The sequence below is a fragment of the Oncorhynchus mykiss genome, chromosome 18 (assembly GCF_013265735.2).
Source record: "Oncorhynchus mykiss isolate Arlee chromosome 18, USDA_OmykA_1.1, whole genome shotgun sequence".
NCBI lineage: Eukaryota > Metazoa > Chordata > Actinopteri > Salmoniformes > Salmonidae > Oncorhynchus > Oncorhynchus mykiss.
Window position 1 is genome coordinate 69,564,648 of NC_048582.1, and position 26,748 is coordinate 69,591,395.

Genomic DNA, 26,748 nt, shown 5'->3' on the forward strand with positions numbered 1-26,748 from the left:
GGGTCCTGTCAACACCTGGTGCTGTAGTTTTAATAGGTTAATTAATGGATGGTCCATTGAATGGGTCCTGTCAACACCTGGCGCTGTAGTTTTAATAGGTTAATTAATGGATGGTCCATTGAACGGGTCCTGTCAACACCTGGTGCTGTAGTTTTAATAGGTTAATTAATGGATGGTCCATTGAATGGGTCCTGTCAACACCTGGCGCTGTAGTTTTAATAGGTTAATTAATGGATGGTCCATTGAATGGGTCCTGTCAACACCTGGCGCTGTAGTTTTAATAGGTTAATTAATGGATGGTCCATTGAATGGGTCCTGTCAACACCTGGCGCTGTAGTTTTAATAGGTTAATTAATGGATGGTCCATTGAATGGGTCCTGTCAACACCTGGCGCTGTAGTTTAAAGTGGGTTAATTAATGGATGGTCCATTGAATGGGTCCTGTGAACACCTGGTGCTGTAGTTTTAATAGGTTAATTAATGGATGGTCCATTGAATGGGTCCTGTCAACACCTGGTGCTGTAGTTTTAATAAGTTAATTAATGGATGGTCCATTGAATGGGTCCTGTCAACACCTGGCGCTGTAGTTTAAAGTGGGTTAATTAATGGAGGGTCCATTGAATGGGTCCTGTCAACACCTGGTGCTGTAGTTTTAATAGGTTAATTAATGGATGGTCCATTGAATGGGTCCTGTCAACACCTGGTGCTGTAGTTTTAATAGGTTAATTAATGGATGGTCCATTGAATGGGTCCTGTCAACACCTGGTGCTGTAGTTTTAATAGGTTAATTAATGGATGGTCCATTGAATGGGTCCTGTCAACACCTGGTGCTGTAGTTTTAATAGGTTAATTAATGGATGGTCCATTGAATGGGTCCTGTCAACACCTGGCGCTGTAGTTTAAAGTGGGTTAATTAATGGATGGTCCATTGAATGGGTCCTGTGAACACCTGGTGCTGTAGTTTTAATAGGTTAATTAATGGATGGTCCATTGAATGGGTCCTGTCAACACCTGGTGCTGTAGTTTTAATAAGTTAATTAATGGATGGTCCATTGAATGGGTCCTGTCAACACCTGGCGCTGTAGTTTAAAGTGGGTTAATTAATGGATGGTCCATTGAATGGGTCCTGTCAACACCTGGTGCTGTAGTTTTAATAGGTTAATTAATGGATGGTCCATTGAATGGGTCCTGTCAACACCTGGTGCTGTAGTTTTAATAGGTTAATTAATGGATGGTCCATTGAATGGGTCCTGTCAACACCTGGCGCTGTAGTTTTAATAGGTTAATTAATGGATGGTCCATTGAATGGGTCCTGTCAACACCTGGCGCTGTAGTTTTAATAGGTTAATTAATGGATGGTCCATTGAATGGGTCCTGTCAACACCTGGCGCTGTAGTTTTAATAGGTTAATTAATGGATGGTCCATTGAATGGGTCCTGTCAACACCTGGCGCTGTAGTTTTAATAGGTTCATTAATGGATGGTCCATTGAATGGGTCCTGTCAACACCTGGTGCTGTAGTTTTAATAGGTTAATTAATGGATGGTCCATTGAATGGGTCGGGTAGTAGTGGAGATGCAGCACCGTGGGTACTGGTGGAGATGCAGCACCGTGGGTACTGGTGGAGATGCAGCACCGTGGGTAGTAGTGGAGATGCAGCGCCGTGGGTAGTAGTGGAGATGCTCCACCCTTGGTAGCAGTGGAGATGCTCCACCCTGGGTACTGGTGGAGATGCAGCACCGTGGGTAGTAGTGGAGATTAAGCACCGTGGGTAGTAGTGGAGATTAAGCACCGTGGGTAGTAGTGGAGATTAAGCACCGTGGGTAGTAGTGGAGATGCAGCACTGTTGGTAGTAGTGGAGATACAGCACCGTGGGTAGTAATGGAGATGCAGCACCGTGGGTAGTAATGGAGATGCAGCACCGTGGCTAGTAGTGGAGATGCAGTGCCATGGGTAGTAGTGGAGATGCACGACCGTGGGTAGTAGTGGAGATGCAGCATCCTGGGTAGTAGTGGAGATGCAGCATCCTGGGTAGTAGTGGAGATGCAGCATCCTGGGTAGTAGTGGAGATGCAGCATCCTGGGTAGTAGTGCAGATGCAGGACCGTGGGTAGTAGTGGAGATGCAGCATCCTGGGTAGTAGTGGAGATGCAGCATCCTGGGTAGTAGTGGAGATGTAGCACCGTCGGTAGTAGTGGAGATGCAGGACCGTGGGTAGTAGTGGAGATGCAGGACCGTGGGTAGTAGTGGAGATGCAGCACCGTGGGTAGTAGTGGAGATGCAGCACCGTGGGTAGTAGTGGAGATGCAGCACCGTGGGTAGTGGTGGAGATGCAGCACCGTGGGTAGTGGTGGAGATGCAGCACCGTCGGTGGTGGTGGAGATGCAGCACCGTGGGTGGTGGTGGAGATGCAGCACCGTGGGTGGTAGTGGAGATGCAGCACCGTCGGTGGTAGTGGAGATGCAGCACCGTGGGTAGTAGTGGAGATGCAGCACCGTGGGTAGTTGTGGAGATGCAGCACCGTGGGTAGTGGTGGAGATGCAGCACCGTCGGTGGTGGTGGAGATGCATCACCGTGGGTGGTGGTGGAGATGCAGCACCATGGGTGGTGGTGGAGATGCAGCACCGTCGGTGGTAGTGGAGATGCAGCACCGTGGGTAGTTGTGGAGATGCAGCACCGTGGGTAGTTGTGGAGATGCAGCACCGTGGGTAGTTGTGGAGATGCAGCACCGTGGGTAGTGGTGGAGATGCAGCACCGTGGGTAGTGGTGGAGATGCAGCACCGTGGGTAGTGGTGGAGATGCAGCACCGTGGGTAGTGGGGGAGATGCAGCACCGTGGGTAGTGGTGGAGATGCAGCACCGTGGGTAGTGGGGGAGATGCAGCACCGTGGGTAGTGGTGGAGATGCAGCACCGTGGGTATTGGTGGAGATGCAGCACTGTGGGTAGTGGTGGAGATGCAGCACCTTTGGTAGTGGTGGAGATGCATCACCGTGGTTGGTAGTGGAGATGCAGGACCGTGGGTAGTGGTGGAGATGCAGCACCGTGGGTAGTGGTGGAGATGCAGCACCGTCAGTGGTGGTGGAGATGCAGCACCGTCAGTGGTGGTGGAGATGCAGGACCGTGGGTAGTAATGAAGATGCAGGACCGTGGGTAGTAGTGGAGATACAGCACCGTGGGTAGTGGTGGAGATGCAGCACCGTGGGTAGTGGTGGAGATGCAGCACCGTCAGTGGTGGTGGAGATGCAGCACCGTGGGTGGTAGTGGAGATGTAGCTCCGTCGGTAGTAGTGGAGATGCAGCACCGTGGGTAGTGGTGGAGATGCAGCACCGTGGGTAGTGGTGGAGATGCAGCACCGTGGGTAGTGGTGGAGATGCAGCACCGTCAGTGGTGGTGGAGATGCAGCACCGTCAGTGGTGGTGGAGATGCAGCACCGTGGGTAGTAGTGGAGATGCAGCACCGTGGGTAGTGGTGGAGATGCAGCACCGTGGGTAGTAGTGGAGATGCAGTAGGCTCAATATGGTAGGCTGCTTGCGTTGTTATATGACTGGTCTAATGTATGAATGAAGCCAGAGAGTTGATATGTCTGTTTCATGCAGCTATTCACACGTTCATGTTCTACATAAAATCTCTATTTTATTGGTTCACGGGACACATCATCATTTTTCTTGGGAATCGAGGAAGAAGCTTGGTCGGGAATTCCCGGGATGCAGGTCAACGGTATTAACACACACACGCACACACACACACACACACACACACTGTAAGATCAGTTGACTGCATCCCATGGCACAGCCACAGACAGACGGCAAACTGTCTGGAGTTGAATTAGTGCTTCAGTCGTCATCATGTCTGGCCTAATTTCCTAGGGCTGCCATTTTCTCTCTCTCTCCCTCATTATCTCTCTCCCTCAATATCTCTCTCTCTCTCCCTCATTATATCTCTCCCTCAATATCTCTCTCTCTCTCCCTCAATATCTCTCTCTCTCTCCCTCAGTATCTCTCTCTCTGTCTCTCTCTGTCTCTCGCTCTTGCTCTCTCTCTCTCAAAAACAGACATTTTGATGTCAGTGAGAATTTCCTACAGCAATTAACTTTTAGTTGTTAGCTGCAGGAAACTTTTTCCACAGCTTTTATTATTTTCTGTGTGACCATAATGATGCAGGGTGATTCACAATAAATTGCTGCAGTGCTTGATAATGATTTGTTGGTGTGAAGGTGGTCTGACCGACCAGGAGATTGTCTTTACATTGAGAGGTCAGTCGGAGGAGCAGAACAAATCAGCAGCCAATGGATTCTAACTTGGCTGACAACGTTCTGTTTGACCCTCATGGCATACCATTGATTAGGAAAAGGCTGCTTCTGGCTGTGCACTATGTTATGTTCTCTCTCTCCCTCTTTCTCTCTCTCTTTCTCCTCTTCCTCTCCCCCTCTCTCACCCACACTCTCTTTCCCCTCTCCCCTCCCTCTCTCAGAATGCTGTGTCTATGTACTGTCGCCTGGGTTTTGCCCTGAAGAAAGGAAGCTCGTTCAGCTCAGAGCAGCTCCACCCCACATGGAAGACTGCCCCCTCTGTCAACAGACTGAAGTACGTCTTCAATACCACTATATCACCACACTACTATATCACTGCACTACTATACTACTACAACACTATATCACTGCACTACTATACTACTACAACACTATCACTGCACTACTATACTACTACAACACTATATCACTATACTACTATACTACTACAACACTATATCACTGCACTACTATACTACTACAACACTATCACTGCACTACTATACTACTACAACACTATATCACTGCACTACTATACTACTACAACACGGTATCACTATACTACTGTATCACTGTGCTACTATACCACTACAACACTATATCACTATACTACTACAACACTATATCACCACACTACTATATCACTGCACTACTATACTACTACAACACTATATCACTGCACTACTATACTACTACAACACTATCACTGCACTACTATACTACTACAACACTATATCACTGCACTACTATACTACTACAACACTATATCACTATACTACTGTATCACTGTGCTACTATACCACTACAACACTATATCACTATACTACTACAACACTGTATCACAATACTACTATATCACAATACTACTATATCACTATACTACTATATCACTATAATACTATACCACTATACTACTATATCACCATACTACTATATCACTATACTACTATATCACTATACTACTATATCACTATACTACTATATCACTACACTACTATATCACTACACTACTATATCACTATACTACTACAACACTATATCACTGCACTACTATACTACTACAACACTATATCACTATACTACTACAACACTATCACTGCACTACTATACTACAACACTATATCACTGCACTACTATACTACTACAACACTATATCACTGCACTACTATACTACTACAACACTATCACTGCACTACTAGACTACTACAACACTATCACTGCACTACTATACTACAACACTATCACTGCACTACTATACTACTACAACACTATCACTGCACTACTAGACTACTACAACACTATCACTGCACTACTAGACTACTACAACACTATATCACTGCACTACTATACTACTACAACACTATCACTGCACTACTAGACTACTACAACACTATATCACTGCACTACTATACTACAACAACACTATATCACTATACTACTGTATCACTGTGCTACTATACCACTACAACACTATATCACTGCACTACTATACCACTACAACACTATATCACTGCACTACTATACTACAACAACACTATATCACTATACTACTGTATCACTGTGCTACTATACCACTACAACACTATATCACTGCACTACTAGACTACTACAACACTATCACTGCACTACTATACTACAACACTATATCACTGCACTACTATACTACTACAACACTATATCACTGCACTACTAGACTACTACAACACTATATCACTGCACTACTAGACTACTACAACACTATCACTGCACTACTATACTACAACACTATCACTGCACTACTATACTACTACAACACTATATCACTGCACTACTATACTACAACACTATATCACTGCACTACTAGACTACTACAACACTATCACTGCACTACTATACCACTACAACACTATATCACTGCACTACTATACTACAACACTATATCACTGCACTACTATACTACTACAACACTATATCGCCACACTACTAGACTACTACAACACTATATCACTGCACTACTATACTACTACAACACTATATCACCACACTACTATACTACTATACTACTACAACACCATATCACTGCACTACTATACTACTACAACACTATATCACCACACTACTATACTACTACAACACTATATCACTGCACTACTATACTACTACAACACTATATCACTATACTACTATACTACTACAACACTATACCACTGCACTACTAGACTACTATACTACTACAACACTATATCACTGCACTACTATACTACTACAACACTATATCACTGCACTACTATACTACTACAACACTATATCACTGCACTACTATACTACTACAACACTATATCACCACACTACTATACTACTACAACACTATATCACTGCACTACTATACTACTACAACACTATATCACTATACTACTATACTACTACAACACTATAACTGCACTACTATACTACAACACTATCACTGCACTACTAGACTACTACAACACTATATCACTGCACTACTATACTACTACAACACTATATCACTATACTACTGTATCACTGTGCTACTATACCACTACAACACTATCACTGCACTACTATACTACTACAACACTATATCACTATACTACTATATCACTGCACTACTAGACTACTACAACACTATATCACTATACTACTGTATCACTGTGCTACTATACCACTACAACACTATATCACTGCACTACTATACTACTACAACACTATATCACTATACTACTGTATCACTGTGCTACTATACTACTACAACACTATCACTGCACTACTATACTACTACAACACTATATCACCACACTACTATACTACTACAACACTATATCACTGCACTACTATACTACTACAACACTATATCACCACACTACTATACTACTATACTACTACAACACTATATCACTACACTACTATACTACTACAACACTATCACTGCACTACTAGACTACTACAACACTATCACTGCACTACTATACTACAACACTATCACTGCACTACTATACTACTACAACACTATCACTGCACTACTATACTACTACAACACTATATCACTGCACTACTATACTACTACAACACTATATCACTATACTACTGTATCACTGTGCTACTATACCACTACAACACTATATCACTGCACTACTATACTATTACAACACTATCACTGCACTACTATACTACAACACTATCACTGCACTACTATACTACAACACTATCACTGCACTACTATACTACAACACTATATCACTGCACTACTATACTACTACAACACTATATCACTGCACTACTATACTACTACAACACTATCACTGCACTACTAGACTACTACAACACTATATCACTGCACTACTATACTACTACAACACTATATCACTATACTACTGTATCACTGTGCTACTATACCACTACAACACTATCACTGCACTACTATACTACTACAACACTATATCACTATACTACTATATCACTGCACTACTAGACTACTACAACACTATATCACTGCACTACTATACTACTACAACACTATCACTGCACTACTATACTACTACAACACTATCACTGCACTACTAGACTACTACAACACTATATCACTGCACTACTATACTACAACACTATATCACTGCACTACTAGACTACTACAACACTATCACTGCACTACTATACTACTACAACACTATATCACTGCACTACTATACTACTACAACACTATCACTGCACTACTATACTACTACAACACTATCACTGCACTACTAGACTACTACAACACTATCACTGCACTACTATACTACAACACTATCACTACACTACTATACTACTACAACACTATATCACTGCACTACTATACTACTACAACACTATATCACTGCACTACTATACTACTACAACACTATATCACTGCACTACTATACTACTACAACACTATCACTGCACTACTAGACTACTACAACACTATATCACTGCACTACTATACTACAACACTATCACTGCACTACTATACTACTACAACACTATATCACTATACTACTATACTACTACAACACTATATCACTGCACTACTATACTACTACAACACTGTATCACTATACTACTATACTACTACAACACTATATCACTATACTACTGTATCACTGTGCTACTATACCACTACAACACTATATCACTATACTACTACAACACTGTATCACAATACTACTATATCACAATACTACTATATCACTATACTACTATATCACTACACTACTATATCACTACACTACTATATCACTATACTACTACAACACTATATCACTGCACTACTATACTACTACATCACTATCACTGTACTACTAGACTACTATATCACTATACTACTACAACACTATATCACTATACTACGATATCACTACACTACTATATCACTATACTAGTACAACACTATATCACTATACTACTATATCACTACACTACTATATCACCCTACTACTATATCACTATACTACTACAACACTATATCACTATACTACTATATCACTACACTACTATATCACTATACTACTATACCACTATATCAGGTGAGTGGCTAGCACTCTGCGCTGGAAGTGCTGTATCAACAATAGCCCCAGGGGAACAACTTCCATCACATAAGACATCATCCCCAGTAGGGGTAGGCACTGGTGAAAACACACTGTGACCAGGACGAAATTTGGCTAAGCAGACCCGGAACCCCTCCTCCGTGGGGTAGAGAAGTGCGTTACGCAAGGGTGTCTAGCTCGAGACCCAGAAATGGAATGTGCTGAGATGAAGTCAGACAGCCCCTGGTTTCTTATAAAGAGACTGATTATGGGACACTGTGGAACTCAGGGTTGAAAAAACAGTGTTTATGTGCCAAGATTTGCCTAAAATCTGGCCCACTCTGGGTACCAGGGCTCTGGTGATCAATGAGGTGCCCTAATTGGACAGCTGTGGGTACTGTTGTCACAATGAGGCTCACTCGCTTTAGGTGGTAAAATGCATTCCGGTAACCGGAAATGTTTTTGGTTTACTATTGGTTCTGGGAACAAAGCCTCAGTTCATTGGTGCATCTACAAGGTGTCAAAAGCATTCCACAGGGATGCTGACCCATGTTGACTCCAATGCTTCCAATAGTTGTGTCAAGTTGGCTTAATGTCCTCAGGGTGGGGGACCATTGTTGATACACACAGGAAACTGTTGAGCATGAAAAACCCAGCAGCGCTGCAGTTCTTGACAGTGGTGGGAAAAGTTCTCAATTGTCATACTTCAAAGTGAAAGTCACCCAGTATAATTGGTACCATTGGAAAGAAAACACGTTAAAGTTTGTAGAAATAATGTAGGAGAATATAACACAATAGATATGGTAGGAGAACATCCAAACATCCAAAAACCAACCAGAATTTTTTTTCTTCTTCTGGAGAGCCAATGCTCTTCCAATGGAAAGAATAGGGGCATAATGAATTCTAGCTGCCAGGATGCAATTCCTATGGCTTCCACAGGGTGTCAGCAGTCTATGGTCATGGTTTCAGGCTTGTACCTTCCAAAACGAATAAGAAATATGAGTTTTAGTAGAAGGACACACTCTTGGAAATTCGTGTTTGGGCGTGCGATGAAGACAAGACGCACCTGCTAATATCGGTTTCCTATTGAACATACTTATTTCTGTAATAAATATTATAGTTTGGTTACATTTTTGGGTATCTGAGTAGTCAATAGAAACGTAATTTGACTTGTTTTAACAAAGTTTAGCGGTAGATTTTTGGATTCCTTTCTCTGCAAGTTGAACAAGTGGGTTACTCAAATCGATGGCGCCAACTAAACTGACTTTTCGGGATATAAAGAAGGATTTTATCTATCAAAACAACACTGCATGTTATAGCTGGGACCCATTGGATGACAAATCAGAGGAAGATTTTCAAAAATTAAGTGAATCTCTTTTTGTGAATTTTTTTAAACCTGTGCCGATGGAAAAATATTTTGATGTGTGGCGCCGTCCTCAAACAATCGCATGGCATGTTTTCACTGTAAATCGGACAGCGCAGTTAGATTAACAAGAATTTAAGCTTTCAACCGATATAAGACACTTGTATGTACCTAAATGGGTCACACTCCAACACTCAGACATCATTTACAAACAAAGCATTTGTGTTTAATGATTCCGCCAGGTCAAAGGCAGTAGGGATGAGCAGGGATGAGCAGGGATGTTCTCAGGGATGAGCAGGGATGTTCTCAGGGATGAGCAGGGATGTTCTCAGGGATGAGCAGGGATGTTCTCAGGGATGAGCAGGGATGTTCTCAGGGATGAGCAGGGATGTTCTCAGGGATGAGCAGGGATGTTCTCAGGGATGAGCAGGGATGTTCTCAGGGATGAGCAGGGATGAGCAGGGATGTTCTCAGGGATGAGCAGGGATGTTCTCAGGGATGAGCAGGGATGTTCTCAGGGATGAGCAGGGATGTTCTCAGGGATGAGCAGGGATGAGCAGGGATGTTCTCAGGGATGAGCAGGGATGTTCTCAGGGATGAGCAGGGATGTTCTCAGGGATGAGCAGGGATGTTCTCAGGGATGAGCAGGGATGTTCTCAGGGATGAGCAGGGATGTTCTCAGGGATGAGCAGGGATGTTCTCAGGGATGAGCAGGCATGTTCTCAGGAATGAGCAGGGATGAGCAGGCATGTTCTCAGGAATGAGCAGGCATGTTCTCAGGAATGAGCAGGGATGTTCTCTTGATAAGTGTGTGAATTGGACAATTTTCCTGTCAAAATGCAGCGAGTACTTTTGGGTGTCGGGGAAAAAGTACATTTGTTTCTTTAGGAATGTAGTGAAGTAGAGGTTGACAAAAATATAAATTGTAAAGTACAGATACCCCCCAAAGACTACTTAAGTAGTACTTTAAAGTATTTTTAGTTTAAAGTCATTTCCACCACTGGTTCTTGATGCACTCAAACCGGTGCGCCTGACACCTACTACCTTACCCCGTTCAAAGGCACTTCAATCTTTTGTCTTTCTCATTCACCCTCTGAATGGCACACAAACACAAACAATGTCTCAAAACTTAAAAATCCTTCTTTAACCTGTCTCCTCCCCTTCATCTTTAACCTGTCTCCTCTTCTTCATCTACACTGATTGAAGTGGATTTAACAGGTGACACCAATAAGGGATCCTAGCTTTCACCTGGTCATTCTATGTCATGTAAAAAGCAAGTGTTGTTGTATACTCAGCGTATGTTTTTAAATAACATTCTTATAACGTTCTTTGAAAGTTAGTAATGATTTTTTTGTGTTTTTTTATGGAACGTTTTCTTAATGTTCTGAGAACATGACTTTAAATAGAACCATGAGGAGACCTGTAGAAAACATGCTGAAGTACTGACATTCCCACCTAAGAAACATATGGTTCTCAGAACATTAAGTGCTAGCTGGGTATCCTGAACCATTCCCAGAACGTTGCGGGAAGGTTGCATGCCACGCTCTCACCAAGCTCTAAGAAACATATGGTTCTCAGAACATTAAGTGCTAGCTGGGTATCCTGAACCATTCCCAGAACGTTGCGGGAAGGTTGCATGCCACGCTCTCACCAAGCTCTAAGAAACATATGGTTCTCAGAACGTTAAGTGCTAGCTGGGTATCCTGAACCATTCCCAGAACGTTGTGGGAAGGTTGCATGCCCCGCTCTCACCAAGCTCTAAGAAACATATGGTTCTCAGAACGTTATGTGCTAGCTGGGTTATCACCTGTGGAAGGCGGGCTTCCAGCGAGGCGTGGATTTAATTTGCCTTGTCGGGGCGTGATTGTAGATCGTTCAACCGAAGTCTCGAGAGCACTTCTTCCCATTGTATGTTGTACTGAAGTTGACTGAGTGAAAGGGAAGCAGCTCCAAACCAACGGGGAAATGAAGCACGACACAATACAAGACCAGATTACAGTAATGTGAAGCACTTTAATAAATCACACCCACACTACTAAGACACAGCCCCCTAATACACACACACACACACACACACACACACACACACACACACACACACACACACACACACACACACACTACTAAGACACAGCCCCCTAATGCACGCACACACACACACACACACACACACACACACACACACACACACACTACTAAGACACAGCCCCCTAATGCACGCACACACACACAAACACACACACACACACACACACACACACACACACACTACTAAGACACAGCCCCCTAATGCACGCGCACACACACACACACACACACACACACACACACATTACTAAGACCCAGCCCCCTAATGCGCACACACACACACACACACACACACACACACTACTAAGACACAGCCCCCTAATGCACACACATACACACAGCCCCAGTGTAATGTATGTGTGGGGTTTACCACCCCCTGTCCCAGGGGCACAGTGGATCCCAAACAGATGCTGCTGTCGTGGGAACAGGGGAGTCCTGTGATGGAGGCTGGATCTTCGGCTACAGACACAGACACCACCAGCCTGGATGACCAAGGTGAGAGTCTCCACTGTTACCACCCAAAGCTCACCACAAGCCCTGGCTTTGGCCCAGGCTGCCCAAAATAACCTTTGTGTTGTATCCCCTTGAGTAGGGGGGGGGGGGGGGGGGGGGGGGTACATCTCTGAGGGGGGGGGGTACATCTCTGAGGGGGGGTACTACTCTGGGGGGAGATACTACTCTGGGGGGGGGATACTACTCTGGGGGGGATACTACTCTGAGTAGTCCCCCCCCCCAGAGTAGTATCCCCCCCCAGAGTAGTATCCCCCCAGAGTAGTATCCCCCCCAGAGTAGTATCCCCCCCCAGAGTAGTATCCCCCCCCAGAGTAGTATCCCCCCCAGAGTAGTATCCCCCCCAGAGTAGTATCCCCCCAGAGTAGTATCCCCCCCCCCAGAGTAGTATCTCCCCCCAGAGTAGTATCCCCCCCAGAGTAGTATCCCCCCCCAGAGTAGTATCTCCCCCCAGAGTAGTATCCCCCCCCAGAGTAGTATCCCCCTGAGTAGTACCCCCCTACGTAGGGCGGCTGTAGCCTGTGCTGTATTAAGGTTGTTGTCTTGCAAAACAGTACATTCCAATCCACAGCATCATGGGATTATGAGTTCTTCTCTCTCTCTGTGTGTTAGACAACACCAGTGTGAGCAGCCTGAGTAACCCTGGTCCTGCTGCCCCACCCACCAAGAGGATCGCCTTCCTGTTTGACTCCACCCTCACCGCCTTCCTCATGATGGGGAACCTCTCTCCAGTACGTCCCCTAACCTCTGAACCCTGACCCCTAACCCCTAACCCTCACCACCTTTCTCATGATTTTTTAAATTATTATTCTCCAGTGAGTCCTCTGATTCTAACAGTTCTGTGACTTCAATATATCTTTCAAAATCTTATTTCTGCAAAATGTTTTAAAATTATCCCTGATTCCATAGACTATTACTCAACTCTTTTGCAAACATCAGTATTGAAATCTCCTAACGAAATGATTTCCTTCACCAGAGAATCATTACAGTTTGACAACACAATTTCAAGACCTTCATAGAATGCATTCTGATTGGGCGGCTTGTAACACACCCCCAACAAATCGGTTTTGGTTTTGGGAAAGCAGATATCCAGCCAGACATTCTCCAGATCAGCGATTAAATCCAATCTGACGTTGTATGCAATGTTCGGTCTAACAAAGGCACATATCCCCCCACAGTGCTGATTCTGATCCTTCCTAACAACAGAGTAATTGGGTCACAAACCAGTAAAATACGTAGAGCTGTGTTACTCTCGTTCATGTAGTGTTAGATGTAGTAGTGTTAGATGTAGTAGTGTTAGGGGTATTCATACCCTACCAGGGGACTGGAGCCCCTCTATCCCCTACAGAGTGGTATTCATCTCTTACCCTACCAGGGGACTGGAGCCCCTCTATCCCCTACAGAGGGGTATTCATCTCTTACCCTACCAGGGGACTGGAGCCCCTCTATCCCCTACAGAGGGGTATTCATCTCTTACCCTACCAGGGGACTGGAGCCCCTCTATCCCCTACAGAGGGGTATTCATACCCTACCAGGGGACTGGAGCCCCTCTATCCCCTAAATCAGTCCCCATTCCCCATCACCCACCTGGTGTCCCAGGTTTAAATCAGTCCCTGATTAGAGGGGAATAACCCACCTGGTGTCCCAGGTCTAAATCAGTCCCTGATTAGAGGGGAATCACCCACCTGGTGTCCCAGGTCTAAATCAGGCCCTGATTAGAGGGTAATCACCCACCTGGTGTCCCAGGTCTAAATCAGTCCCTGATTAGAGGGGAATCACCCACCTGGTGTCCCAGGTTTAAATCAGGCCCTGATTAGAGGGGAATCACCCACCTGGTGTCCCAGGTTTAAATCAGTCCCTGATTAGAGGGGAATCACCCACCTGGTGTCCCAGGTCTAAATCAGGCCCTGATTAGAGGGGAACGATGAAAACATAGCAGTGGGACTGGCTTCAAGGTCCAGAGTTGAGTTTGAGGGTACTAAACCATGTCTCTGCTCTCCCCCTCAGAACCTGAAGAGCCATGCGGTCACCATGTTTGAGGTGGGGAAGCTGTCAGACGAGACCCTGGACAGCTTTCTGATGGAGCTGGACAAAGTAAGCTGTGTGTCTGTGTGTGTCTTAATAGGCTTTATGTGAACTAACAGAGGGGCTGTAAAGCGGGAGACAACGTAATATGGCCGCCTCAAATACACAACACACTCACAGGAACACATACACAGGCATGCATACACAACACACTCACAGGAACGCATACACAGGCATGCATACACAACACACTCACAGGAATGCATACACAGGCATGCATACACAACACACTCACAGGAACGCATACACAGGCATGCATACACAACACACTCACAGGAACGCATACACAGGCATGCATACACAACACACTCACAGGAACGCATACACAGGCATGCATACACAACACACTCACAGGAACGCATACACAGGCATGCATACACAGGCATGCATACACAACACACTCACAGGAACGCATACACAGGCATGCATACACACACGACAGTATTTAAGACATAACTGCACACACACCAGCCCAATCTTTTGACAGGGTTGTTGTTGAGAGTTGTCTTGTTGTCAATCAGGAAGAGAGCACAGGTACTAACATCTCTGTCTGTCTCTCTCTCTCTCTCTCTCCCCCCCCTCCCTCAGGTAGAGAGCACAGCAGAGGGTGAGGCCCAGAAGTATTTTGACCATGTTACTAACCCCTCTCTCTCTCCCCCTCCCTCCGTCAGGTAGAGAGCACGCCGGAGGGCGAGGCCCAAAGGTATTTTGACCATGTTACTAACCTCTCTCTCTCTCTCTCTCTCTCTGTCTCTCTCCCCCTCCCTCCCTCAGGTAGAGAGCACAGCAGAGGGCGAGGCCCAGAAGTATTTTGACCATGTTACTAACCCCTCTCTCTCTGTCTCTCTCCCCCTCCCTCCCTCAGGTAGAGAGCACGGCGGAGGGCGAGGCCCAGAGGTATTTTGACCATGTTACTAACCCCTCTCTCTCTCCCCTCCCTCCCTCAGGTAGAGAGCACGCCGGAGGGCGAGGCCCAGAGGTATTTTGACCATGTTACTAACCCCTCTCACTCTGTCTCTCTCCCCCTCCCTCCCTCAGGTAGAGAGCACAGCAGAGGGCGAGGCCCAGAGGTATTTTGACCATGTTACTAACCCCTCTCTCTCTGTCTCTCTCCCCCTCCCTCCCTCTGTCTCTCTCCGCCTCCCTCCCTCAGGTAGAGAGCACGCCGGAGGGCGAGGCCCAGAGGTATTTTGACCATGTTACTAACCCTTCTCTCTCTCTCTCTCCCCTCCCTCCCTCAGGTAGAGAGCACAGCAGAGGGCGAGGCCCAGAGGTATTTTGACCACGCTCTGACCCTCAGGAACACCATCCTGTTTCTCCGCTACAACAAGGAACTAACCACCGACCAGGGCCCAGACCTGCCTAACAACGGTAACTAACAACACAACTTACAGTCTCTTCCTTTAGTTAGGAAGAAATAACTCTTATTATTAAAAGTAGTTGGAATTAAAAATGAAAGTTGTAGTTAAAAGTTGTGAGATATTGATATTCAGTGTGCAATTAATTAGTAGCGTTAACATGTAAGTAGTTAGTAGATTTAACTTGTTAGTAGATTTAACATGTAATTAGTTAGTAGCTTTAACATCCTGCCTGTAAGTAGTTAGTAGCTTTAACAGCTTGTCTGTAAGTAGTTAGTAGCTTTAACATCCTGTCTGTAAGTAGTTAGTAGATTTAACAGCCTGTCTGTAAGTAGTTAGTAGCTTTAACATCCTGTCTAAGTGTTGTTTTGGTTTTAGTGTTTTTGGTGGTGCTTTTTGAGACACACACTCTGAATTCAGAATGAACGTAGACACACACTCTGAATTCAGAAGGAACGTAGAGACACACTCTGAATTCAGAAGGAACGTAGAGACACACACTCTGAATTCAGAAGGAACGTAGAGACACACACTCTGAATTCAGAAGGAACGAAGAGACACACACTCTGAATTCAGAATGAACGTAGACACACACTCTGAATTCAGAAGGAACGTAGAGACACACACTCTGAATTCAGAAGGAACGTAGAGACACACACTCTGAATTCAGAAGGAATGTAGAGACACACACTCTGAATTCAGAAGGAACGAAGAGACACACACTCTGAATTCAGAATGAACGTAGACACACACTCTGAATTCAGAATGAACGTAGAGACACACACTCTGAATTCAGAAGGAACGTAGAGACACACACTCTGAATTCAGAAGGAACGAAGAGACACACTCTGAATTCAGAATGAACGTAGACACACACTCTGAATTCAGAAGGAACGTAGAGACACACACTCTGAATTCAGAAGGAACGTAGAGACACACACTCTGAATTCAGAAGGAACGTAGAGACACACACTCTGAATTCAGAAGGAACGTAGAGACACACACTCTGAATTCAGAATGAACGTAGAGACACACACTCTGAATTCAGAATGAACGTAGACACACACTCTGAATTCAGAATGAACGTAGAGACACACACTCTGAATTCAGAAGGAACGTAGAGACACACACTCTGAATTCAGAAGGAACGTAGAGACACACACTCTGAATTCAGAAGGAACGTAGAGACACACACTCTGAATTCAGAAGGAACGTAGAGACACACACTCTGAATTCAGAAGGAACGTAGAGACACACACTCTGAATTCAGAAGGAACGTAGAGACACACACTCTGAATTCAGAATGAACGTAGACACACACTCTGAATTCAGAAGGAACGAAGACACACACACTCTGAATTCAGAATGAATGTAGAGACACACACTCTGAATTCAGAATGAACGTAGACACACACTCTGAATTCAGAAGGAACGAAGACACACACACTCTGAATTCAGAATGAATGTAGAGACACACACTCTGAATTCAGAAGGAACGTAGAGACACACACTCTGACTTCAGAAGGAACGTAGAGACACACACTCTGAATTCAGAAGGAACGTAGAGACACACACTCTGAATTCAGAAGGAACGTAGAGACACACACTCTGAATTCAGAAGGAACGTAGAGACACACACTCTGAATTCAGAAGGAACGTAGAGACACACACTCTGAATTCAGAAGGAACGTAGAGACACACACTCTGACTTCAGAAGGAACGTAGAGACACACTCTGAATTCAGAAGGAACGTAGAGACACACACTCTGAATTCAGAAGGAACGTAGAGACACACACTCTGAATTCAGAAGGAACGTAGACACACACTCTGAATTCAGAAGGAACGTAGAGACACACACTCTGAATTCAGAAGGAACGTAGACACACACTCTGAATTCAGAAGGAACGTAGAGACACACACTCTGAATTCAGAAGGAACGTAGAGACACACTCTGAATTCAGAAGGAACGTAGAGACACACACTCTGAATTCAGAAGGAACGTAGAGACACACACTCTGAATTCAGAAGGAACGTAGACACACACTCTGAATTCAGAAGGAACGTAGAGGCACACACTCTGAATTCAGAAGGAACGTAGAGACACACACTCTGAATTCAGAATGAACGTAGACACACACTCTGAATTCAGAATGAACGTAGACACACACTCTGAATTCAGAATGAACGTAGACACACACTCTGAATTCAGAAGGAATGTAGACACACACTCTGAATTCAGAAGGAACGTAGAGACACACACTCTGAATTCAAAAGGAACGTAGAGACACACTCTGAATTCAGAATGAACGTAGAGACACACACTCTGAATTCAGAAGGAACGTAGAGACACACACTCTGAATTCAGAAGGAACGTAGAGACACACTCTGAATTCAGAAGGAACGTAGAGACACACTCTGAATTCAGAAGGAACGTAGAGACACACACTCTGAATTCAGAAGGAACGTAGAGACACACACTCTGAATTCAGAAGGAACGTAGACACACACTCTGAATTCAGAAGGAACGTAGAGACACACACTCTGAATTCAGAAGGAACGTAGAGACACACACTCTGAATTCAGAAGGAACGAAGAGACACACACTCTGAATTCAGAAGGAACGTAGAGACACACACTCTGAATTCAGAAGGAACGTAGAGACACACACTCTGAATTCAGAAGGAACGTAGAGACACACACTCTGAATTCAGAAGGAACGTAGACACACACTCTGAATTCAGAAGGAACGTAGAGACACACACTCTGAATTCAGAAGGAACGTAGAGACACACACTCTGAATTCAGAAGGAACGTAGACACACACTCTGAATTCAGAATGAACGTAGAGACACACTCTGAATTCAGAAGGAACGTAGAGACACACACTCTGAATTCAGAAGGAACGTAGAGACACACACTCTGAATTCAGAAGGAACGTAGAGACACACACTCTGAATTCAGAAGGAACGTAGAGACACACACTCTGAATTCAGAAGGAACGTAGACACACACTCTGAATTCAGAAGGAACGTAGAGACACACTCTGAATTCAGAAGGAACGTAGAGACACACACTCTGAATTCAGAAGGAACGTAGAGACACACACTCTGAATTCAGAAGGAACGTAGAGACACACACTCTGAATTCAGAAGGAACGTAGAGACACACACTCTGAATTCAGAATGAACGTAGAGACACACACTCTGAATTCAGAAGGAACGTAGAGACACACACTCTGAATTCAGAAGGAACGTAGAGACACACACTCTGAATTCAGAATGAACGTAGAGACACACACTCTGAATTCAGAAGGAACGTAGAGACACACACTCTGAATTCAGAAGGAACGTAGAGACACACACTCTGAATTCAGAATGAACGTAGACACACACTCTGAATTCAGAAGGAACGTAGAGACACACACTCTGAATTCAGAAGGAACGTAGAGACACACACTCTGAATTCAGAATGAACGTAGAGACACTCTGAATTCAGAATGAACGTAGACACACACACTGAATTCAGAATGAACGTAGACACACACTCTGAATTCAGAAGGAACGTAGAGACACACACTCTGAATTCAGAAGGAACGTAGAGACACACACTCTGAATTCAGAAGGAACGAAGAGACACACACTCTGAATTCAGAAGGAACGTAGAGACACACACTCTGAATTCAGAATGAACGTAGAGACACTCTGAATTCAGAAGGAACGAAGAGACACACACTCTGAATTCAGAAGGAACGTAGAGACACACACTCTGAATTCAGAATGAACGTAGAGACACACACTCTGAATTCAGAAGGAACGAAGAGACACACACTCTGAATTCAGAAGGAACGTAGAGACACACACTCTGAATTCAGAAGGAACGTAGAGACACACTCTGAATTCAGAAGGAACGTAGAGACACACACTCTGAATTCAGAAGGAACGTAGAGACACACTCTGAATTCAGAAGGAACGTAGAGACACACTCTGAATTCAGAAGGAACGTAGAGACACACACTCTGAATTCAGAAGGAACGTAGAGACACACACTCTGAATTCAGAAGGAACGAAGAGACACACACTCTGAATTCAGAAGGAACGTAGAGACACACACTCTGAATTCAGAATGAACGTAGAGACACACTCTGAATTCAGAAGGAACGTAGAGACACACTCTGAATTCAGAATGAACGTAGAGACACTCTGAATTCAGAAGGAACGAAGAGACACACACTCTGAATTCAGAAGGAACGTAGAGACACACACTCTGAATTCAGAATGAACGTAGAGACACACACTCTGAATTCAGAAGGAACGAAGAGACACACACTCTGAATTCAGAAGGAACGTAGAGACACACACTCTGAATTCAGAAGGAACGTAGAGACACACTCTGAATTCAGAAGGAACGTAGAGACACACTCTGAATTCAGAAGGAACGTAGAGACACACACTCTGAATTCAGAAGGAACGTAGAGACACACTCTGAATTCAGAAGGAACGTAGAGACACACTCTGAATTCAGAAGGAACGAAGACACACACACTCTGAATTCAGAAGGAACGTAGAGACACACACTCTGAATTCAGAAGGAACGTAGAGACACACTCTGAATTCAGAAGGAACGTAGAGACACACACTCTGAATTCAGAAGGAACGTAGACACACACTCTGAATTCAGAAGGAACGTAGAGACACACACTCTGACTTTTATTTTATTTTTTTAACAACTTTCCATTTAAAAAAATCATTCTTTAGAGGGGGAAGGTTACAAAAACAATCAATGAAATGATAACCCATTCCCCCTCTCCTCAGTCCCCATTCCCCCTCTCCTCAGTCCCCATTCCCCCTCTCCTCAGTCCCCATCCAATCTCTCCTCAGTCCCCATCCAATCTCTCCTCGGTCCCCACCCAATCTCCCCTCGATCTCCACCCACCCTCTCCTCTGTCCCCACCCACCCTCTCCTCGGTCCGTCCTCATCCAACCTCTCCTCGGTCCGTCCTCATCCAACCTCTCCTCGGTCCGTCCCCACCCAACCTCTCCTCGGTCCGTCCCCATCCAACCTCTCCTCGGTCCGTCCCCATCCAACCTCTCCTCGGTCCGTCCCCATCCAACCTCTCCTCGGTCCGTCCCCACCCAACCTCTCCTCGGTCCGTCCCCACCCAACTTCTCCTCGGTCCGTCCCCACCCAACCTCTCCTCGGTCCCCACCCAACCTCTCCTCGGTCCCCACCCAACCTCTCCTCGGTCCCCACCCAACCTCTCCTCGGTCCCCATCCAACCTCTCCTCGGTCCCCATCCAACCTCTCCTCGGTCCCCACCCAACCTCTCCTCGGTCCCCACCCAACCTGTCCTCGGTCCCCATCCTCGGTCCCCAGGCCTCGCTCTGCTGTGAGAGTCTGCTGCATCTGATTGGTCCGTGTGTGATTGACCACCCCCCAGGCCTCGCTCTGCTGTGAGAGTCTGCTGGATCTGATTGGTCTGTGTGTCATTGAACCCCCCAGGCCTCTCTCCACTGTGAGAGTCTGCTGCATCTGATTGATCCGTGTGTGATTGATCTGTGTGTGATTGACCCCCCCCCCCAGTCCTTGCTCTGCTGTGAGAGTCTGCTGCATCTGATTGATCCGTGTGTAATTGACCCCCCCCAGGCCTCGCTCTGCTGTGAGAGTCTGCTGGATCTGATTGGTCCGTGTGTGATTGATCTGTGTGTAATTGATCCCCCCCAGGCCTTGCTCCGCTGTGAGAGTCTGCTGGAACTGATTGGTCCGTGTGTCATTGATCCCCCCCAGGCCTCGCTCCGCTGTGAGAGTCTGCTGCATCTGATTGGTCCGTGTGTCATTGACCCCCCCCCCCCAGGCCTCGCTCCGCTGTGAAAGTCTGCTGCATCTGATTGGTCCGTGTGTGATTGACCCCACCCCAGGCCTCGCTCCGCTGTGAGTGTCTGCTGCATCTGATTGGTCCGTGTGTTTGCCTTATTATTATTCGACCATGCTGGTCATTTATGAACATTTGAACATCTTGGCCATGTTCTGTTATAATCTCCACCCGGCACAGCCAGAAGAGGACTGGCCACCCCACATAGCCTGGTTCCTCTCTAGGTTTCTTCCTAGGTTTTGGCCTTTCTAGGGAGTTTTTCCTAGCCACCGTGCTTCTACACCTGCATTGCTTGCTGTTTGGGGTTTTAGGCTGGGTTTCTGTACAGCACTTTGAGATATCAGCTGATGTACGAAGGGCTATATAAATAAATTTGATTTGATTTGCTGGAACTGATTGGTCCGTGTGTCATTGACCCCCCCCAGGCCTCGCTCCGCTGTGAGAGTCTGCTGCATCTGATTGGTCCGTGTGTAATTGACCCCCCCAGGCCTCGCTCTGCTGTGAGAGTCTGCTGCATCTGATTGATCCGTGTGTGATTGATCTGTGTGTGATTGACCCCCCCCAGGCCTTGCTCTGCTGTGAGAGTCTGCTGCATCTGATTGATCCGTGTGTGATTGATCTGTGTGTGATTGACCCCCCCCAGGCCTTGCTCTGCTGTGAGAGTCTGCTGCATCTGATTGGTCCGTGTGTGATTGACCCCCCCCCCAGGCCTCGCTCCGCTGTGAGAGTCTGCTGCATCTGATTGGTCCGTGTGTGATTGACCCCCCCCAGGCCTCGCTCCGCTGTGAGAGTCTGCTGCATCTGATTGGTCCGTGTGTCATTGACCCCCCCCAGGCCTCGCTCTGCTGTGAGAGTCTGCTGGAACTGATTTGTCCGTGTGTGATTGATCCGTGTGTAATTGATCCCCCCCAGGCCTTGCTCCGCTGTGAGAGTCTGCTGCATCTGATTGGTCCGTGTGTGTGATTGACCCCCCCAGGCCTCCCCCTGGACATGCTCCACTGTGAGAGTCTGCTGCATCTGATTGGTCCGTGTGTAATTGGTCCGTGTGTGATTGACCCCCCCAGGCCTCCCCCTGGATATGCTCCGCTGTGAGAGTCTGCTGGGTCTAGACCAGGCCACCTGCAGCCGTGTCCTCAACAAGAACTACAAACTACTGGTCTCCATGGCACCGCTCAGCAACGAGATACGACCTATCAGCAGCTGCACGCCTCAGGTACACACTGGTCCCTCTTCACAGCCCCTCCTCTCACCACCCCGGGCAATGCTGGCTGCTCCTCTGTCTCTGACTAGAGCCTGTTGTGTGTGTATGTAATGTGTGTGTGTGTGTGTGTGTGTGTGTGTGTGTGTGTGTGTGTGTCTGGATCTATGTGTGTGTGTCCTATACAACTACAGGCTAACTTGTGTTGTGTGCCTCTCTCCCCAGCCCTGTAGTCTGGGTTGGATCAATCTCAGTGCACGCTGCCCAGTGCATGCCCGCGTGCACACACATAGGGACACACACATAGAGACACACACATAGAGACACACACACAGGCTAACTTGTTTTCTGTTCATTCATCAGTGTTGTGTTGCCGAGCCTGTCTCTCTGACTAACAGGACATGTTGCCAATCCTGTCTCTCTGACTAACAGGACATGTTGCCAATCCTGTCTCTCTGACTAACAGGACATGTTGCCAATCCTGTCTCTCTGACTAACAGGACATGTTGCCGTGGTGGATCAGTACCAGTCAGGAGGGTGGATCAGTACCAGTCAGGAGGGTGGATCAGTACCAGTCAGGAGGGTGGATCAGTACCAGTCAGGAGGGTGGATCAGTACCAGTCAGGAGGGTGGATCAGCACCAGTCAGGAGGGAGGATCAGTACCAGTCAGGAGGGTGGATCAGTACCAGTCAGGAGGGTGGATCAGTACCAGTCAGGAGGGAGGATCAGTACCAGTCAGGAGGGTGGATCAGTACCAGTCAGGAGGGTGGATCAGTACCAGTCAGGAGGGTGGATCAGTACCAGTCAGGAGGGTGGATCAGTACCAGTCAGGAGGGTGGATCAGGCTTGTAAATTCTTGTAAATTCAATAAACTTTGTTAGTTGATGGATTGAATTGAACACTGAGCTGACCCCATCCTTGGCTGGGATACAGCTAATCAGACTGAGGTATTGGTACTTAAAGTGGCATGTGCTTTTTCCTGTCCCTATTCAACCATACATTCATTAATGGTATTGTTGTTCCCCTTGCAGCACATTGGGCCAGCCATCCCCGAGGTGAGCTCCATCTGGTTCAAGCTCTATCTGTACCATGTGACGGGCCAGGGTCCTCCCTCCCTGCTGCTGTCGAAGGGCTCCCGGCTCCGGAAACTACCAGATATCTTCCAGGTCAGTCTATAGAAACTACCAGACTGCTTCCAGGTCAGTCTATAGAAACTACCAGACTGCTTCCAGGTCAGTCTATAGAAACTACGACTGCTTCCAGGTCAGTCTATAGAAACTACCAGACTGCTTCCAGGTCAGTCTATAGAAACTACGACTGCTTCCAGGTCAGTCTATAGAAACTACCAGACTGCTTCCAGGTCAGTCTATATAAACTACCAGACTGCTTCCAGGTCAGTCTATAGAAACTACCAGACTGCTTCCAGGTCAGTCTATAGAAACTACGACTGCCTTCCAGGTCAGTCTATAGAAACTACCAGACTGCTTCCAGGTCAGTCTATAGAAACTATGACTGCCTTCCAGGTCAGTCTATAGAAAAGACGACTGCTTTCAGGTCAGTCTATAGAAACTACCAGACTGCTTCCAGGTCAGTTTTAACTGTCCAATATTCTGTGGACTGGTTTCACAGACATACATTAATCTTTATCTTGGACTAAAAATATAATTCAATGGTAAACTTCCGTCTTAGTCTAGGACTTGGCTTTGTCTCTGTCTGGGAGACCGCTGGTCCTTGCTGTTAAGCCTTCTACCTGTCATCAGAAAGACAAACTCCAGTAAACTAATTATTGCATCAAAATACAGTTTCTCTGGTTGTGAGGATCACTGGTGATTAATATGTTGTATGAGTTTCAGGTCTATGACAGGTTGCTGATCACTTCCTGGGGTCACGACCCTGGTGTGGTACCTTCGTCTAACGTGCTGACCATGCTCAATGACGCCCTCACACACTCCGCTGTACTCATACAGGTAAGAGACACATACACACCCGAGTGGCGCAGTGGTCTAAGGCTTTGCATCTCAGTGCTAGAGGCATAACTACAGACCCTGGTTCGATTCCAGGCTGTATCACAGTGGTCTAAGGCTCTGCATCTCAGTGCTAGAGGCGTCACTACAGACCCTGGTTCAGTGGTCTAAGGTACTACATCTCAGTGCTAGAGGCGTCACTAAAGACCCTGGTTCAGTGGTCTAAGGTACTACATCTCAGTGCTAGAGGCGTCACTACAGACAGCCTGGTTCGATTCCAGTCATTGTAAATAAAAATATGTTCTTCACTGACTTGCCTAGTTAAATAAAGGTTAAATAAAAAAATATATAATTTAACCACACACACACACTCTAACGGAAGTCTCTCTGGGTCCACAGGGCCATGGGCTGCAGGGTCATGGAGAGACAGTTCATGTCCCCTTCCCGTTTGACCGGGAGGATCTCAAAGGAGGTAGCTGGTTCTCAAGCTGCTGTAGTTGATGCACTGCTATCTATCTGAGCCTGCAGAACTGACGATAGTATCTGATAATCAGAGACCTGTTACTTTCTCAAGCCCTCTCTTCTTTTGAATTTGGTTGACTACAAGAAGTGACACGTTAGAAGTGACACGTTGGAGGTATCACATGTAAGAGTTGATATACAAATCTTTCTGCGTAAACCTAGTTTAACCCTTTCTGCCCCCCCCCCTCCCCCACCCAGAGTTCTCCTCCTCCAACATGTGTGTCCACAAGGCCCTGCTGCTGCTGAGGGAGAAGGTGGATCTGGAGCACCAGTGTGGTTACATCACCATGCTCAACCCCAACAACAGGCACCGCAGGAGGGCCAGCGAGAGCTCCGACGGCAGGGGTGAGTGGAGGACCGGGGTGGGGTTGGGGGTAGGATCAGACGGCAGGGGTGAGTGGAGTGGAGGACCGGGGTGGGGTTGGGGGTAGGATCAGACGGCAGGGGTGAGTGGAGTGGAGGACCGGGGTGGGGTTGGGGGTAGGATCAGACGGCAGGGGTGAGTGGAGTGGAGGACCGGGGTGGGGTTGGGGGTAGGATCAGACGGCAGGGGTGAGTGGAGTGGAGGACCGGGGTGGGGTTGGGGGTAGGATCAGATGGCAGGGGTGAGTGGAGTGGAGGACCGGGGTAGGATCAGACGGCAGGGGTGAGTGGAGTGGAGGACCGGGGTGGGATTGGGGGTAGGATCAGACGGCAGGGGTGAGTGGAGTGGAGGACCGGGGTGGGATTGGGGGTAGGATCAGACGGCAGGGGTGAGTGGAGTGGAGGACCGGGGTGGGGTTGGGGGTAGGATCAGACGGCAGGGGTGAGTGGAGTGGAGGACCGGGGTGGGGTTGGGGGTAGGATCAGACGGCAGGGGTGAGTGGAGTGGAGGACCGGGGTGGGGTTGGGGGTAGGATCAGACGGCAGGGGTGAGTGGAGTGGAGGACCGGGGTAGGATCAGACGGCAGGGGTGAGTGGAGT

At 46.5% G+C, this 26,748-nt stretch overlaps 1 protein-coding gene across 3 annotated transcripts in view; it reads left to right on the forward strand.

The window, feature by feature from the left end:
- The window catches only part of LOC110496907 (protein FAM91A1), a 94,316-nt gene that overhangs the window by 45,421 nt on the left and 22,147 nt on the right, over positions 1-26,748 (forward strand). For all 3 annotated transcript variants that reach the window (XM_036953635.1, XM_036953636.1, XM_036953637.1), the window contains 10 exons: positions 4,468-4,580; positions 12,663-12,772; positions 13,400-13,518; positions 14,795-14,881; positions 16,114-16,243; positions 23,165-23,313; positions 24,331-24,465; positions 25,153-25,266; positions 25,663-25,735; positions 25,984-26,130. In XM_036953635.1, the coding sequence (XP_036809530.1) occupies positions 4,468-4,580; positions 12,663-12,772; positions 13,400-13,518; positions 14,795-14,881; positions 16,114-16,243; positions 23,165-23,313; positions 24,331-24,465; positions 25,153-25,266; positions 25,663-25,735; positions 25,984-26,130 (1,177 nt within the window). The remainder of the gene's footprint in view (positions 1-4,467; positions 4,581-12,662; positions 12,773-13,399; positions 13,519-14,794; positions 14,882-16,113; positions 16,244-23,164; positions 23,314-24,330; positions 24,466-25,152; positions 25,267-25,662; positions 25,736-25,983; positions 26,131-26,748) is intronic.